The sequence below is a fragment of the Budorcas taxicolor genome, chromosome 13, assembly GCF_023091745.1.
Source record: "Budorcas taxicolor isolate Tak-1 chromosome 13, Takin1.1, whole genome shotgun sequence".
NCBI lineage: Eukaryota > Metazoa > Chordata > Mammalia > Artiodactyla > Bovidae > Budorcas > Budorcas taxicolor.
In genome coordinates this window covers 69,678,551-69,695,248 of record NC_068922.1, presented here as the reverse complement: position 1 = coordinate 69,695,248, position 16,698 = coordinate 69,678,551, and the positions used below count along the sequence as shown (strand labels likewise).

The 16,698-nt window shown below is 46.2% G+C and overlaps 1 protein-coding gene and 1 non-coding gene across 2 annotated transcripts in view; one reads left to right on the top strand and one right to left on the bottom strand.

The window, feature by feature from the left end:
- Positions 1-6,298: 6,298 nt before the first annotated feature.
- LOC128058974 (U6 spliceosomal RNA) lies at positions 6,299-6,402 on the top strand. Its single transcript, XR_008200566.1, has one exon. It is a non-coding gene; the product is annotated as a U6 spliceosomal RNA (small nuclear RNA).
- A 3,455-nt stretch (positions 6,403-9,857) lies between these two features.
- TOP1 (DNA topoisomerase I) overlaps positions 9,858-16,698 on the bottom strand; it is an 87,559-nt gene continuing 80,718 nt past the window's right edge. Inside the window, exons 18-21 of the mRNA XM_052650418.1 lie at positions 15,675-15,802; positions 12,451-12,545; positions 12,081-12,230; positions 9,858-11,110 (exon numbers count right to left, since the gene is read on the bottom strand). Coding sequence (XP_052506378.1) covers positions 11,008-11,110; positions 12,081-12,230; positions 12,451-12,545; positions 15,675-15,802 — 476 coding nt within the window. The 3' untranslated portion in view covers positions 9,858-11,007. The remainder of the gene's footprint in view (positions 11,111-12,080; positions 12,231-12,450; positions 12,546-15,674; positions 15,803-16,698) is intronic.

The window sequence follows — 16,698 nt, the reverse complement described above, 5'->3', positions numbered from 1 at the left end:
TTATATTTGGCTGTACCGGGTCCTAGTTACAGCATGCAGGATCTTTTAGTTGGGGGCTGTGGGGTCTAGTTCCCTGACCAGGAATCGAACCCAGGCCCCCTTTGTTGGGAGTGCAGTCTTAGCCATTGGACCACTAGGGAAGGCCCTATGCTCTGGTCTTCAAAATGAAATTAAATCCTGACTCCCTGCCTCCAGGCTCAAATCATCCAGAACTTCCCATGGCACACAAAATCCCCTACCTGGCCCAGCAGGTCCGGCATGGTCTGGCCCCTTTCTATCCCACTTCATCTCTCACCACCTCCCTTTCATTCCATTCTCCAGGCACAAGTTCTTTTGGTGATTATTCGATTAATCTGTACTGTTTGTGTTGCTACAGCCACTCCCTAGACGCACCCCGGGCAGTCTAATTGCCCTGTCACAGAACACCGCCCAAACTAAAGACACCTTCAGTCACAGTAGAGCCTGTCTGATGGATGTTGAGCCAGACAAAGCAGGACAGCATACTGCATTTTACAGGTAAGAGGCCCAGCAGGGCACCCAGCTGATGCTAGAGAAAGATCCAAGGAGTTCCCTGGTTAAGTGACTTCAGTGGTTAAGACGCCATGCTTCCAATGCTGGAGGCACAGATTTGATCCCTGGTTCGGGGAACTAAGATCCCACATGCCACGTGCTGTTGTTGTTTAAACACTAAGTCGTATCCGATTCTTTTCGACCTCCAAAAAATGATAAAGAAAAAAAAGATTAGGGAAAGATCCAGGCATCCAGGAATGTGTGAGTACGTATATAAGAGTATGTGCTCAGGCAGGCCACCCAGCTGGGTGATGACTAATGTCTGGGGACTGCCTTTGACTTGTCTTGCTGTAGTGGTAGCGTGTGTATGTGTGTTGATCCCCTCAAGTGCAGCCCACAAGGACCTGAGAATTCAGGCTGAAGTTGAGGCAGTCATTTATGCTAGTTGGCTGTGGTCACCCAAGGGGAGGTGGAGTGGCTGAGATGGACTGCCACCTAGTGACAGACCTTCAAAGTAGGAGGGAGGGAATGAAAGTTGACCCAATGCCTGACCCAGCGGTTACAAGCTTTGCAACATGTGGTCACACCTGATCCTTATAATTACTCTAATTAGGGATTATTGTTCCCAGTTTACTGATGAGAAACAGATTCAAAGAAGTTCTGCGGCTTGCCCTAAGGCCACATAATTAACCAGTGAGGATTTGAACCCCAGTCTGTCTGACACCATGCATTTTCTTCCTCACAGGAGAGCCCCTGGCTTCAGTAGGTGCCGGTGGACAGCTGGCTACTCAGCACGGGTGAGGGGAGGCCCTTGGCATGGCTGGCCCTGGGCACAGGAAGCCTGAGTGCAGAACTTGAGTGCTCATAGTGTGTGGCTTGGGCTTGCTGGGGCTTGCTGGGGCGCTTGTCCGTGTCTGCAGCCTTGAGCTTCCCTATGCTCAGTGTCAGTGCCATGAATCGGGTGAACAAGAGAAATTCAGCGCTGGGCCCCCAGGAATTCACAGATTTAAGACAGGCAAGCACTCTGTTGTGTAGGGACAATTGTGATGGAGGGAAAAAACAGAGGGCTATGAGCTAAAACATTAGGGAGACCTGCTTCAGATCTAGTAGACAAAGAAGACCTTTGTGGGACTCAGCAGTGGCTGGAAGGATGTGAGGAGATGGCTGGCTGTATTATTAGGGGTGGGTTGGAGGAAAGTCCTTTCTAGACAAGGTTAACAGCATGTACAAAGGCCCTGAGGCCGGAAAGAACTTAGTTAAGTTTAGGAATGGAAAGAAGGCTAGAATTTACTAAGAGGGAGCATGGAGAGGGGAGGTGGAGTGGGGGCGGGGTTGGTGAGGCCAGGAAGACAAGTGGGGGCCTGGCTGGGCCCCTCCTTGCTCATCTGATCTTATCCGTTTTCCCAGGAGGCCTCCTAAGTGCTGTAGCCCTCACAGCTTGGTGGGCGGTGATGCTTTTTAGAAATCTCCATTTTCTGAGAGCTTCCTGACATGTAGCCCAGGCTTCCTGGCTTCTGCTTTTGCCTCTGGGGCTGGGCCTCCAGGGGCTCCAGCAATCCCTGCCAACAGGAGCTCATGTTTTCAGCCTGCTCTCAGGCCCTCAATCAGGAAACAGGGCCCCATTTCCTCCTGGGACTTCTGAGCCTGCATCCCAGGCCTCAGGTGCCTGCCTCCACCCAAGGAGACTCAGGAAAAGCAGGGCGAGCCGAGGGTGTGACCGGTATGGGCTTCCCCCAGCTCAGCATATATATATGGGGACGTGGGTGTTACTGGCAGTGCCTGCAGCTGCGCTGGCTGGGAGGCACATCCCAGCACCCACACCAGGCACACGCCCATGACATCACCCAGGCTCGCCTCACTCGAGCCTATTTCTGTCAACACTCATGCTTCAGCATGCTCTGGTGACACCAGTACCTGTGCCTGAAGTGGGGGGGAGGTGGAGTCCCAGCCCAGCTGCCCCTCTGGCTCTGTGAACCTGACCCCATGGGTGTTTACTTACCAAACACTTAGAGCGTCACTTGACATATAGTAAGCCCCATAGAACTGCTTTACCCCTGGTGACTCATTTACTTTTCATGACAGCCCTGAGATAAGTACTTTTTTTTTTTAAACAACTTATTTATTTATTTATGGCCAGGCTGGGTCTTCATTGTTGCATGTGAACTTTCTCTACCTGTGGAGAGCAGGGGCTACTCTCTGGCTGCGGTGCACGGACTTCTCATCGCGCTGGCTTCTCTCATTGTCCTGCACAGAGCTCTAGCACTTACACTCAGTGGGTGCTGCTCACGGGCCTAGTTGCCCCGTGGCATGTGGAATCTTCCTGGACCAGGAACGGAACCCGCGTTCCCTGCATTGGCAGGCAGGTTCTTAACCACTAGACCACCGGGGAAGTCTGAGATAAGTACTCTATTACCCTCATTTTACAGAAGGAAAAACTGAGGCCCAGAGAGATTAAGCTAAGAGGCAGCAGAGATGGGATTCAGGCCCATCCAGAGTCCACATGATGTTGCCTTCCACCTGGGTATGAACATTTCACTATTTTCTTACCCTTTCTGTAGTACCCATACCTGATGTGTTTTCTATTTTTAGTTGTTTGGTTACATCTTGTTCCAGGTTGGGTTCTTTGGGAAGCCTCTGTGACGGAGGTTAGTGTGCAGGGTGTTTTCTCAGCACACGTCCTTGGGATCAGCACTGGGGAAGGGAGGGAAGGAAATGGGAGGGGGCAGTGGGAGAAGTTGAGCTGTGATGCCCGTCTGGTGGCAGCTTCAGCCTTCCCCCAGGGAGCTTTGTTGCAGTCCCTCCACCAGCCACTGAACGTGGCCTGTCCTGGGCCAAGCGCAGCCTCAGATGTCTGCAACCATGGTGGTCTTAGGGGGCTGATGGTCTCCTGGCAATCTGAGTGGCACATCCCTGTGCCTGCCACAGATGTCTTCTTTCTCAGTCTTAAGTACTCCGAGCGTTTCCTCAGTTCAGTTCAGTTCAGTCGCTCAGTCGTGTCCAACTCTTTGCGACCCCATGAATTCCAGCACGCCAGGCCTCCCTGTCCATCACCAACTCCCGGAGTTCACCCAAACTCACGTCCATTGAGGCGGTGATGCCATCCAGCCATCTCATCCTCTGTCATCCCCTTTTCCTCCTACCCACAAACCCTCCCAGCATCAGAGTCTTTTTCAATGAGTCAACTCTTTGCACGAGGCGGCCAAAGTACTGGAGTTTCAGCTTTAGCATCAGTCCTTCCAGTGAACACCCAGGCCTGATCTCCTTTAGGATGGACTGGTTGGATCTCCTTGCAGTCCAAGGGACTCTCAAGAGTCTTCTCCAACACCACAGTTCAGAAGCATCAATTCTTCAGTGCTCAGCTTTCTTCACAGTCCAACTCTCACATCCATACATGACCACAGGAAAAACCATAGCCTTGACTAGACGGACCTTTGTTGGCAAAGTAATGTCTCTGCTTTTGAATATGCGGTCTAGGTTGGTCATAACTTTCCTTCCAAGGAGTAAGCGTCTTTTAATTCCATGGCTGCAATCACCATCTGCAGTGATTATGGAGCCCCCAAAAATAAAGTCTGACACTGTTTCCACTGTTTCCCCATCTGTTTCCCATGAAGTGAGGGGACCAGATGCCATGATCTTCGTTTTCTGAATGTTGAGCTTTAAGCCAACTTTTTCACTCTCCTCTTTCACTTTCATCAAGAGGCTTTTGAGTTCCTCTTCACTTTCTGCCATAAGGGTGGTGTCATCTGCATATCTGAGGTTATTGATATTTCTCCCGGCAATCTTGATTCCAGCTTGTGTTTCTTCCAGTCCAGCATTTCTCATGATGTACTCTGCATATAAGTTAAATAAGCAGGGTGACAGTATACAGCCTTGATGTACTCCTTTTTCAAAAATATGGTACCATAAAAATGGGATATGCTATTATCTGAAGGAAGAATGTAATTCAGTGAATATGGGTTAGCACAGCTGCAGTGATTGAAAATCAAATTGAGCTTCCTGGTATTCAAAGCAGAAACTTTGTATTCTGATAACTGATTCCTTGGGGAGGAAAGATTTTCCTGGGGTTAAATGATAAGGAAAGTTTCTCAAGGGGACACTTACTTGATTGAAATAGTAGAGAATGTTGTCCGCAGATTAACAGCAAATCCCCACCCAGTTTTCATTCTTCCTTGTAATGACCTTCAGTGACTATAGAAGGTATAAAAGTAAAGCGCAGCTCCTACCACAGTTGAAGGTAGGCAGATTTATATACTTGGAGCGTCTAATTTAATCCACATATGAAACTTTATCCCTCTTCTTTAAACTTTTCTTTAATTTTTACTTAGTAGTATCTTAGGTTAGGTGGCTGACCAGCCCTTCTCATGGGTTTGAGTCAGTCAGCCTGCACCTAGGCCTGCACCTGGTGCTTAGTCACCTGGTGCTTAGTAAGTACTCACCTTGGTGCACCTTGAACTCCATCCCTCAACCTGTCATCTTGGCTGTAAAGCTTTGGTCCCCAGTATCCATCCATGGCTCCTCCCTGGTCACCAGGCCTCACACTTTTTAGGTCTCATCCTCCTGCACACCCGCGATATACTCTCAGCCCCTTGAGAGCCTCGTGTTTTCTGTTGCTTGAGAGGAAACCAGGCCAGGACTCTGTGCTCCCTGCAGACCCTGCTTCCCCTCTGCTGATGGCCCCTCTCGCGGGACCCAGATGTCGAGACAGGAGAGCTGGACTCCAGGGACACTGTAATTGCCTCTCTGCAGGCAGAGAAGGGGGCCCTAGCTAGCCACTGTGGCCCTGGCCAGGTCGGACCCGCTATTTTTCCACCTTTTCTGCCCTTCTTCCAGCACACATTACCGATGCCACCCCTGTAGCAGTTAGACGGCAGAAGGAATCAGACCAAGTTCCCACTCCAGGAGGGGAGAGAGAAATGCCAACAGTCGTTTGTCAGCAGAAGACATTTCAGTGTGATAAGGGCCCCTGGAGTACTGGGGAGGGACAGCTGACCTTATTAGACCTGCCAGTGGCTGTGGGCACAGTCCAGTGAGAGGTATTCTGCTCCAGATACAAGACTGTCAATCACTTGTTTTCAAAATAAGGTCAACACTTGTGTTTTGTGGCCGTTTTTGCAACTATAGCAGAAAACTTAAAATTATCTGTTTATTTATTGTTTTGAGTTGCACTGGGTCTTCTTTGCTGCATCAGGCTTTCTCTTGTTGAGGAGAGTGGGGGCTACTCTTTGTAGTGGTATGCGGGCCTCTCATGATAGCATAAATATTTTAAGGGATACATGATTCAGATGTCCACGGATAGCAGTTCATTTAGTTACATATTTTACACATTTAAAGTCACACATTATTTAAAATGATATATTAATTTATGAGTATTTATTTTTTTCCCACACTGGCCTTTTCAATAATGATGTTCAAACTTTTTTAAAGTTAGTTAATTAATTACGGCTACACCGGGTCTTCACTTCTGCCTGCGGGCTTTCTCTGCTTGGCGGTGAACAGGAGCTACACTCTGGTTGCAGTGTGAGAGCTTCTCATTTCAGTGGCTTCTCTTGTTGCGGAGCACAGACTTCAGGGCACGTGGGCTCAAGTAGTTGTGGCCCACTGGATCACCAGGGAATTCGCCGTTACAAATCAACTTTATTGAGGAATACCCTACAGAAAATGCACCCATTTTAAGTGTAAAGTGTGGAAAGCTTTGGCAAATGTATACCCCCCTGTAACCCCCACCCAGTTAAGACACAGGACATTTCCATCACCCCAGTGTTCTGGGTGCCCTTTAAGAGTCCGTTTCCTGCTCAACTCAGCAACACATACAGTAAAATTGGAGCAATACAAAGATTAGCATGACCCCCGTACAAGGATGACATGCAAATTCATGAAGCGTTCCACATTAAAAAAGGAAAAAGTTGATCTCCCCTGCCCGCAGTGGGCAACCACGAAGTCTACTTTCTGTCACTAAAGGTTAGTTTTACCTGGTCTAAAATTTCATGTAAGTAGAATCACAGAGTGTGTACCCTGGGATCTGTGTTCAGTATAATGTTTTTGAGATTCATCCCTGTTGCTGCAGAGAAAATACTTTTTGAATCAGTATGTGATGCTGTCAACTGGAAATTTTAACCTAAGCATAATTACTTTTCTGTATAACATTAAATAGCTTTCTTTTTATTTCTTCTGTAGATACGTATCAATGATTGACATAATCCCCACTTAGACTGTATTGCTTTAAAAATATTACAGAAATTTTAAATATATATAAATGGAGACAGGATAGCATGGTGAAAGGGACTCATCAGCCAGTTTAATTATGAACTCTTGGCCACTTGTTTCGTGTCAAACTCGACCCACTAACCCATTCCGTATAATTTTGACACTAATCTTAGCTCTATAATGTTATCTATAAATATTTCAGTGTTTTTCTAAAAGACGCTTTAAAAACATATATACATAACTGCAGTGCATTGCTGTTTAAAGTGACCTTGAAGAAACCTGTTCAAATGCAGTGCTTGGGATTGTGAGAAATAATTGCCCAGTCTGTGGTAAATTTCTTTGCTTCCTTGTTTACTGGTTTTGTCAAGGGACTACTTACAATCATCCAAAACTAGTTTGACTGGGGTCATTTCAGGATAATGTGTTTTCTCCAAAAAGTGCTTTTTGGTTCAAAACAAGTTGAGAGAATGACCCATTATATGAGGGATTTTGTAAAGACTGAAATGTAAGTAAAACTCCTTTTCTCAGAAAAAGAAAAAAAAGATTTTTTTTAAGTTTTCTAAGGAGGAAATACCTGAATTCGATGTATGTGGTATTTAGAAGGTGATACCAGAATTGGTGATTTACCGGATACGAGAGAGAAAGGTGTGAAGGATGATGGCTGCCCTCGGTTCCAGTTGGGAGACAGAGTGGATGGTGGTGCCTTTCCCTGAGATGCTAAACCAAGCCCAGTGGGCTGGTTGTGGTAGGTCCCAAACACACTTCTAGAGTCCATGGACATCCCTGCCAAGGTGTAGTTGGCAGTGTGTGTCTGGATCTCAGGAGAGGGGTCTAGGCTGGAGGCAGAGATGTGGGGCTCATCACGTTCAAGCGTGAATGAAATCAGCTAGGCTGAGAAGAGAACCGCAGCAGCTAAGGACCTGATAGAGGAGGTAACAGAAGCCACAGCCTGAGACGAAGGGATAAAATCAGGAGAGGGTGGCACCATGGAAGCCAGAGGAATTCTTTAAGGGAATGATGCTGTTTATGTGAGATGTCCAGGACAGACAGACCTATGTAGAGAGGGTAGATTCGTGGAGGCTGGAGGTAGGAATGGCGATGAATTGTCCCTGGCATGAGGGATCTTACCGAGGGGACGAAGTTCTAAAACTGATGTACGCTGATGGCTGTACCACTCAGTAGCTACTAGAAGTCACTGTACACTGGAAATGGGTGGATTTTATGACACGTGAAGTATCACTAGCGATGTTTGCAAAGTGTCTGGTGCCACAGCGAGTTTGAGATACAGAAGCAGCAGAGCCTGGTTAGTGGTTTGGTCGCTCATTCCTGGGTGACTGGTCAGAGTGGAAGGGGGCACTGGAAGCAAGATGGGGCAGGAGCTAGATGCAGGGGGTTGGGAGAGTGACTGCGTGGTAGAGGTGACTCATTCCAGGTGCTTGTTTGTGAAAGAGAGAGAGGGAGGGGGTGGTGGCTGAAAAGGGCTGGGAGCTGTGGTTTCTTTAAAAAAAAGAAAAAACAACTGGCAGAGGCCTGAGGTAGACTTGACAGGGAGAACAGACAGGACCTGCTGACAGGATGTGGGGGGTGGCGGTGAGAGAGGAAGGGGCCAAGCCAGCACCAGCTTTCTGGCTGGGGTGGCATATGGAAGCGGTCTCCCTCTGCCCACAGCTGGACCCCAGCATCAGAGAAGGGCCGGACAGGAAAGGGTGGGGCAGACCCTGCACTCAGACCTAAGGGCTGAAGTGGGAGGAGGGAACCTGCCTGCCAGATGCCTAGGAAGTAGGGGGTGGTCCTCCTGACTTCATGCTCAAGCGTCAAACTTTGAGGCCCTGCATGCCTGGCCCTCACCTCTGTCTAGCCTCTTCCCTTGTTGCAGTGGTTGTCGGGTCAGCTTCTCCCAATCTCTGGCTTGCTCTCCCAGGCCTGCTGCAACCACCCAGGATGTCCTTTACAGCCGTTCCTGACCAGCATCTAGTTGCTCTGCACCTGCCCTCAGAAGAATGGTCCTTGCCAGGAAAGGTAGGCACAGGTTTCTCTCACAGTAAAATGTGCCTGCAGGGCCTCCTGTCCTGTTTCCAGTGGTGACCCAAGGTTGTCCCCTGGTTGTGACAGGTCCTGCTCAAGGGCATCGATAGGGCTCATGGACAAGTCTCTCTATTGCTGTTCCTTACGTTCTGTGGCATTCTGTGGTATAGCTTCCTCAGAACCACTGAACTCAAAATACTTGGCTTTGGTCTCTTGCTCCAAAGGAATAGTGGCTCCAAACCCTCCTTTATTCCCTGGGGTGAATGCTGTCTCCCTTACTGGGTGATGAAATAAAGGCTGCCAAGAACCCTTCAGGATTCTCTGCAGTTGGCCCAGCCCCAGCCCAGAGGTTCAGAGACCAGCAGGGAGATGGCTGTCCTCCCAGAACACACCCCTAGCTGGCAGGCTAGAGGACTTAGGGCTAGCTAAATGACCGGTTCTGACCACTCTGGCCTTCCTGTCGCCTGGCTCCTTTTGACCAGGAGACTTAAATCTTTCAACATCATCGGGGACTTAGCTATAACCTAGGATGAAAGGAGGAACAATTTTTGTAGGGATCCTGACTGACTCGGGTACTAGAGCACTGAGAAGTGGTTCCAGACTGCTCCCTCTCTCAGTCAGCAGGATCTCTGTCTGTCTGGAGAGAGCTTCTGGGATTCAGTGTTTTAACTGGCTCAGTATCCGTAATTCCTGCCATCCTGACGGTAACTTAGCCACGTAAGTAGGCCCAAAGAAGCTGCTTACTGCTTCTCAGCAGCACACACAGAAAGTATTCTAAAATCTGCTTCCCGAATACACTTGTTCCACTTTGCTCAATAAACCTACCCTAGGCTCCAAATATAGTTCTTGCACCGCACCTGTTCTAGCTTTTCTGTACCCGCCCTCACTTCCTGGCCCTGCCTCCTTCTAAGGATGTGGACTTTGGCTCCCTCCCCTTCAGCCCACACCCACGGTGGCAAGACAGATGCAGCCCCAGCTCCTAGGGAGGGAGGCACCCTTGCAGCCGGGAGCAGGCAGACCACATCCCACACCAAGGCCCAGCCCTGAAGCCCTACTCTGGCCCGGGGCCCTGGGCTAACACAGAGGCAGACACCAAGTTTCCGTTAAGTTGTAGGAATTTATTTTAAATAACCTACAGTTGATTAAAAGGGAATTCATGATAAAAATAGAAGATACTTGAGGAAAGATGTGGGAAATGGACTCTGCACACACGCTAAACTAACAATGCCTCTAAAACTAATGATTATAGCAAAAAATGTCTTCACATTAAAATTCTGCTTTTTATGTGTTTTTTTCCATTTTTTACACAATTACAAAAAAAATAAAAGCCCTAAAATCTTGATTATTTTTCCTTTTTTTTTTTGACCAAATACTCATTTTCCTCTAAATTTTTTACCTGTGGAACTTTTATACAATAATATCTTTCAAGTGAAAGATTGGGGTTTTAAATGAAAAAGATGGGTATCTGAAAGGGCACAGAGAATGCTCAGAACAAAGAATGATGGGAAAATGGTTTCAGTCACTGATTATTTATTATCCTTAGACTCGCTCACCCCTCATCCCTCCCCAGCCCCAATCTACACGATCTTTAAGATCAAGAAAAAGGTTTAAATATTTTAAAATAATTAAAAAGAAATAAAAATTCACATTTAAAAAGGAACACTCAAGTCAGGAAATATTTTCCCATCATGCTTTTCTGTGAACAGGTGTCTGAACCAAAACACTGCCGATGTCACGACTGCTTCAAGTTTAATGAAAATTGATTCCCATGACAATAGATAGTGACAACTCTAACAGGTGCGTTGGGTTTTTGTTCTACTTAATTTTAAATTCCTGAAATGGGGGAGAGGGGAGTTTAGGAATTCATTTCTATTAAAATATAGAAGTTATTGCAAAACCCTAACTGTAAAAACGCACCAATATAATCGGACTTCGTATACAGTAGCTAAGAGAATCCAAATGTTTCAGTGAAACAGTGAATTTGCCTGGCAGAACTCTGACAAATTCCCATCCACTTGACCCCTTGAAAATAAAAACAAAATTCAAAACAAATCATACAGCTAGAATTTTGATATCTGAAATATTTTTAAATAAGTTGTCCATAGGACAACTGGCTCAGCTCTCCCTTATAATATCTTTTCTCAAAGATGTTAGTTAAGACTTGCTGCCTCTTTCCCTCAGGTGTGAGGGCAAGCGAGGCTCACAGTTTATCCATCTTTCCCAAACCACACTGTTCCTTTTCACAGAACTCTTGCTCCTCAAGACTGGCTAGAACTCGTAGTCCTCGTCAGCCATGTCGATGGCCCAGGCAAACTTCTCCCGCTGGGTTTTGTTGTAAATTTTCTCAATGGGGACCCCCCACTTCTTGCACCTGCAGATAAGGGAGAGAGAAGGGGGGTCAGTGTGTCTCAGGAGATGTGGGCCAGCCCCGGGCTGGGGCCTGGATGTGCTGCCTTCTCCTGTTTCATCTGGTGAGAAGGAGAATTAATAAGGTACCAGACGTGTTCTTAGGGCTTCATGTGCTTGACTAAGTAGGTACGATTGCAGGTGTACAAATGAAAAAGGTACAGATGAAAAACTAAGAGAAGTTAGGTGATTTGGTTTCATTCTCATGTAGCTAGTGAGCATGGAGCTGAAAAGTGAATCCAAGCACACTGGCTCCAGAGTCCACGCTCTTCACCATTATATTCTATTGCCTCTCAAAGCCAACCAAACCTCCAGCACCAGACAGGACATAGAGAAAAGAAAGGGGACAAGAGCTGGCTGGAACCCTTGGCCCACAGGGAATGGTTGCTCCTCTTAAGCCCAGAAACTAATAATTCAAGTTAACTGATAAGCATCTTCCCCAAAAAGTCATTTATTTTGGATATTATTTTATTGGGGGGGGTAGTTTACAGGGAAACAAGCAAACAATGGTGCAAAGTCTGCATAGGTTGCTCAGATCTGTATTCTCATTTTTTGTTTTTCTTTTCTCCTTATTTGTACCTTCTTTCCTTCACTTAATTTTTTTTTATTGAGAAGTTAAAGTTTAGGTAGATGGGCTCATTTTTATTTTTCCTTCAATAAGGACTAAGAGTCTCCATTTTTGTCCTAAAGTTCCACTAGGGGTGGGGACCATACCTGCCTTAGCAGACATAATAACATTCCAAAGTGGTGTAACAGTATTGACCATTTCAGACCACCCAGGATGTCCTAATGCATTTGCAGTGTGCACAGCAGAAGACAAAGGACACTCTTAAGTGTGCAATGTAGGAACTGTGTGTGAGAGCTGACAATGCTCTTGGAACCCCATCACCCTTCCCAAGCCAGTAGGTGGCCTTCAAGAAGGGCGTGGTACTTACCAAGCCACGGTGATCCTTGGGTCCAAATAATTGAGTTTAGAGGTTCCCAAAGCAATCTGTTTATTCTCTTCTCGGTCTGTGGCCTGAACTTCAAGTTTCATCAGCTGTTCCTCCAGCCTCTGAACAGCCTTCTTCTTTGACTCTACAACCCTGGAAGAAAGGAAGTCATCAGGAACTGGGCCTGGCCTCTGGACAGGAGCACCGTATCCCCACATTGCCACCCAGGGGCAGTAAAAGCAGAAAAGCCACAGGCCCAGACATTTCTAGAATGTCACTCAGAAACCCTAGGAAAGCTAGGACTTCTGGTTGATGCTGGGACCCTTTTCCTCTCTCACCCAACCCCCAGCTTTGCGTCACATCAGGCACGTACTTCTTGGTCTTTGCATCCTTCAGGACTTTAGCATCAGCCTTAGCACTTTTCAGGTCTCTCCGGGCATCTGCTAGCTGTTCCTTCTTCGCATCAATCTGTGTAGAGAAGAACAACAGTAAGATTCAGGAATAAAATAAGTTGAGAGAGAAAATAGGATTCCTTAAGAGAAGATGTCTTCACCAAGTAGGCTGTTCTTGTTAAAACGCCCAGGGGTGGCTTTATGACGGCACAGAGTGGATATGCAGCGGGTGCTGAGTTCCAGTGCTACTTGACCGTTTATATTCTTCAGTCACCCTTGAAGAAATGAAGCTTTTATGGCAATGACTCTGGGACCCATTAATCCAGAAACTCAGGGAAAGAACCCACTGGGACTCGGAGTGTGGGTGCTAATCAGAGAACACTTTGGTTTTAGATACTGGGAAGAGGATGACATGTGAAAGCTGTTTATCAAATGGATCCTGTGCCAGGTTGTCACCTCCATCCCAAGAATCCTGCAGGAGATACTGTTTATGAAGCTGAGACAAGAGTCCCTACATCTACTGACTTCAGATCATTCCTCAGATTCTACCAGCACTCTGAGAAGAGCTGCTGACTCCTCCAGAAAAAAAAAAAAAGATGCACTGAAGAGAATACCCAAGGGACTAGAAAATGGCAATTAAAAGGTACCCAGGAAGCCAAACCACTTAGCCTCATCTGTTCCAAGCCAATACGTGGCATGGCCTAGCTTTGGCATTCTGTTTTTAAAAGTTGAGAAAGCTGAGACAGGAAGGAAATTCAAATAGTTATCATTCAAAGCAGATATGAAAACTTTTTAGCTATGGAGCTCTTTCTCCAAATGAAATCTCCTGGGGCCCCAGTCGTTAAAGGAGGAGAAAAGGACAGTCGCAGCCTCTCTTGCTTGAGAGTACCGGTTCTGCATTCTCAGTTCCCACTTGAGGACAGCAGCAGGCAACACCGTGGGGCTGGGGCCCCAGAGTGGTGAGCTCACAGCTGGGGCAGGTGAACCCCGACCTGCTATCACCATGCTAACCCTAAGATCAAGGGAACTTCTGCAGAATAAATGCACGCCCGACTCACATACACTGGGCTGTTGCTCTCAGCCTGGCATTGTCTGTTAGATTTACACACACAGCCCAAGACTGGAAACAGAGGCCAGCATTGTGAGAGAATCATTAAATGCATTTTACTACGAATGGCTTACTTCCAACATCTATGTTGTCCAAAGTCAAAATGAAGGAACTGACTCTACACAAAAGCGTCACAGACACCACTAGCCAGATTCTTAGGCTAGAAATGCAACAAACCACAATCTTTTAACCATTTCTGTGAATACTAAATTGGCAGGCTATGTCAAATTCTCTCAAAGCATTAAAGACCCCATTGATTCACTTGGCAAACAGGGGTGTGTGTTTGCTTCTTGGGCACACAGGAGAGGGTTCCTGGGCTTAGAGGGCTCGTCTGGCAGGCAGCCTGGACTGCCCAAACAGTGGTTCCAGAGTGAGACCAACAAAAGGCCTCCTCATGCTCCAGGGATGGGTCTCCTGAATTAGGTAAACACCACCTGAATATTCATGCTTTTATTTCTGGCTTGAAATGATAGCATGAGGAGAGTAAATGGCACCACATGACCACTGTTAACAGAGGTGCAAGGATGGGAGGTCTGGATGGGCTCTCTGCCTGCCAGTCACATGGTCCAAGGATCTGAGACATCTGTGGACACATTCTTACGTACTGTGGATGTGTGCACCCCTTCAGCAAAGCCAGGTGGCATATGAAGCATGAACTGCAGGTTGTATGTGTCTTTTGACCCACACCTGGGTACGTATCTGGAAGAAATTTCAACAGAAGGAAAACACCCTGGGCCTGGAAACATGTATGCAGCCTCATCACAGCAGTAGTTTTTGAACTCCAGCTGTCCAGGTATAGTATTCATGAACACAGATGGAAAAGAAGCAATCTGTAGTTTAATTAACCCCTAGCTGAAACTCGGAGAAGGCAATGGCAACCCACTCCAGTACTCTTGCCTGGAAAATCCCATGGATGGAGGAGCCTGGTGGGCTGCAGTCCATGGGGTCACTAGGAGTCGGACACGACTGAGCGACTTCACTTTCACTTTCCACTTTCATGCATTGCAGAAAGAAATGGTAACCCACTCCAGTGTTCTTAGCCTGGAGAATCCCAGGGATGGGGGAGCCTGGTGGGCTGCCGTCTATGGGGTTGCACAGAGTCAGACATGACTGAAGCGACTTAGCAGCAGCAGCTGAAACTCATCATTTCTTCTTCAGTTATGGATGTGGGCAACTAAACATAGTATTATCAGTAATACTTATGACTTTATCACTGAGACAGTATGTACATTTTCATATTTTAATTGTTGCAGAAATCAAAGTATTTATATTCATTACTACCTTGACATTTACAATTATTAGACCCAACTATTAGTAAAACTATTACTATATCAGACTTTGGGGTAAATATATTTTAAGATGATTGGTTTACTTTGTAACCCACGTATCTACTTTGTAGTGAAATAGCTACAAATTCTCATGGTGGGTTAATACATTAGAATGGATTAGTTATGTGCCCACAGGTAACATAGAAATGATCATCATCCCCAAATGCTGAGTGCCTTGCAGCTTAAAAGCTCAGTACCAGGCAGAGCTGGAGGAAGGAGAGAGGAACAGCATCTCGTTGTTGGCATGTCAGTCTATCCCTCTAGGGCAGCAGCTCTGGCACATGGCCAGTATTCAACAGATGTTTGACGATGAGCTATATAAAAATATGATTCATGTGGAATGTGTAAAAATAAAAATAGTTGTGCTAGGATTAGGGGAAATTAAATATCGTTTCATCATCCTTTCAATTTAAAACAATCTAATTTGGAAACAGTTGTATTTCTGGGCAGTGGAAAGGAATTGTGAAGACTATCTTTGTATCCATTATCCTTATGTAGAAGGACAATAATTAGCAGTATTTCAAAGAGGCTACATTAAATTTAGCTTTTCAACTCAGAATACTCACTGGACAATTAATACCCGATATTCAGTATCTCGATCAGGACTAACTACAATCATATTTCCACATATCTTTAGTATGAACCTTTCTTCCAGAACAGACCCAAGACTGTCCACCTGCCAGCCCAGCCCAGAGGGTGGAGTGTAAATCGTCATAGCAGACATGGTTCTTTCGATTTTGCTACCTCCCACCATCCAGATCCAAAATACCTTAGACTGCAAGTTCATCATGGACTTCTCAAAGGTTTTTGGTGGAGCCCTCTGATGGTTACAAAGAATTGCAACAGCTCGGTTGGCACGGTTATAAGACAGTATCTTTGCTGGGATATTCTCGTCAGCTGAAAAGAAAGAAAAATGGTGATGAAGAGTCAATTTGTGTAACAAGAGAGAACACACACGCGCTCCATCCTCAGGGTTTACTGGGCCTCATCTCATTCAGATGATCAATTCAGGTTCCCCCAAGGCACAAGGTCAAAATCTGAGAGTCGACAGCATCACCTGCTTTCCCCAGTGCTCACCTCCCCCATCTAACCACCCAAAACAGCATGGAACTGGGACAAATAGCCTAGAGAGGTGGGTAAAATGAAGGGTCCATAAGTTTTACATTTTAAAACCACAAGGTACTGTATCTTCCAGAAAGGAAAATATAAAGTGTCACCTGAGAAATGTTTTCACTTGTGTCATGTAGCCTTCTTCACCACACCCTAAACTACTGACCCTCAACACACCCACCTCTGACTTTTTGCACACCGTTTTCTAATACCATTTGACATGTTTCTAGAGGACAATGGAAATTCATTAGAATTAGACTCCAGAGGAAAAAAGCTTGTGGATCTTGGTGATGCTTTCAGCAGCCAGTTTTTAGGAGAATACTATCTACTCTTAAAGGGGGACAAAAAGAAACCTCAGGGAAAGGATCTGCTCCTATGCTGTTTTAGTAACCATGACAACCTTACTCTCTCCAATTTAATAGAACATCACAACACTTTATCTTCATTTGGTGAGCTCTTATATAACATAGATACAATACACAAAATACAGGCACTTTCAGAGCAGATAGAAAGCCCCTGTCAGCATTCCTTAAAGCTAATCTAGAAGAACAGGAATGGGGGAGACAGAACTGATCTGTTTAGCCATCTAAATAAGCCTTAGCCCTCTATTTGAGGTGTGGAGGGGAAAAGTCTCCAGTCACAATGTTAAGAAGGAAAAGTGGAACAGATCTAGGACTCAGCCG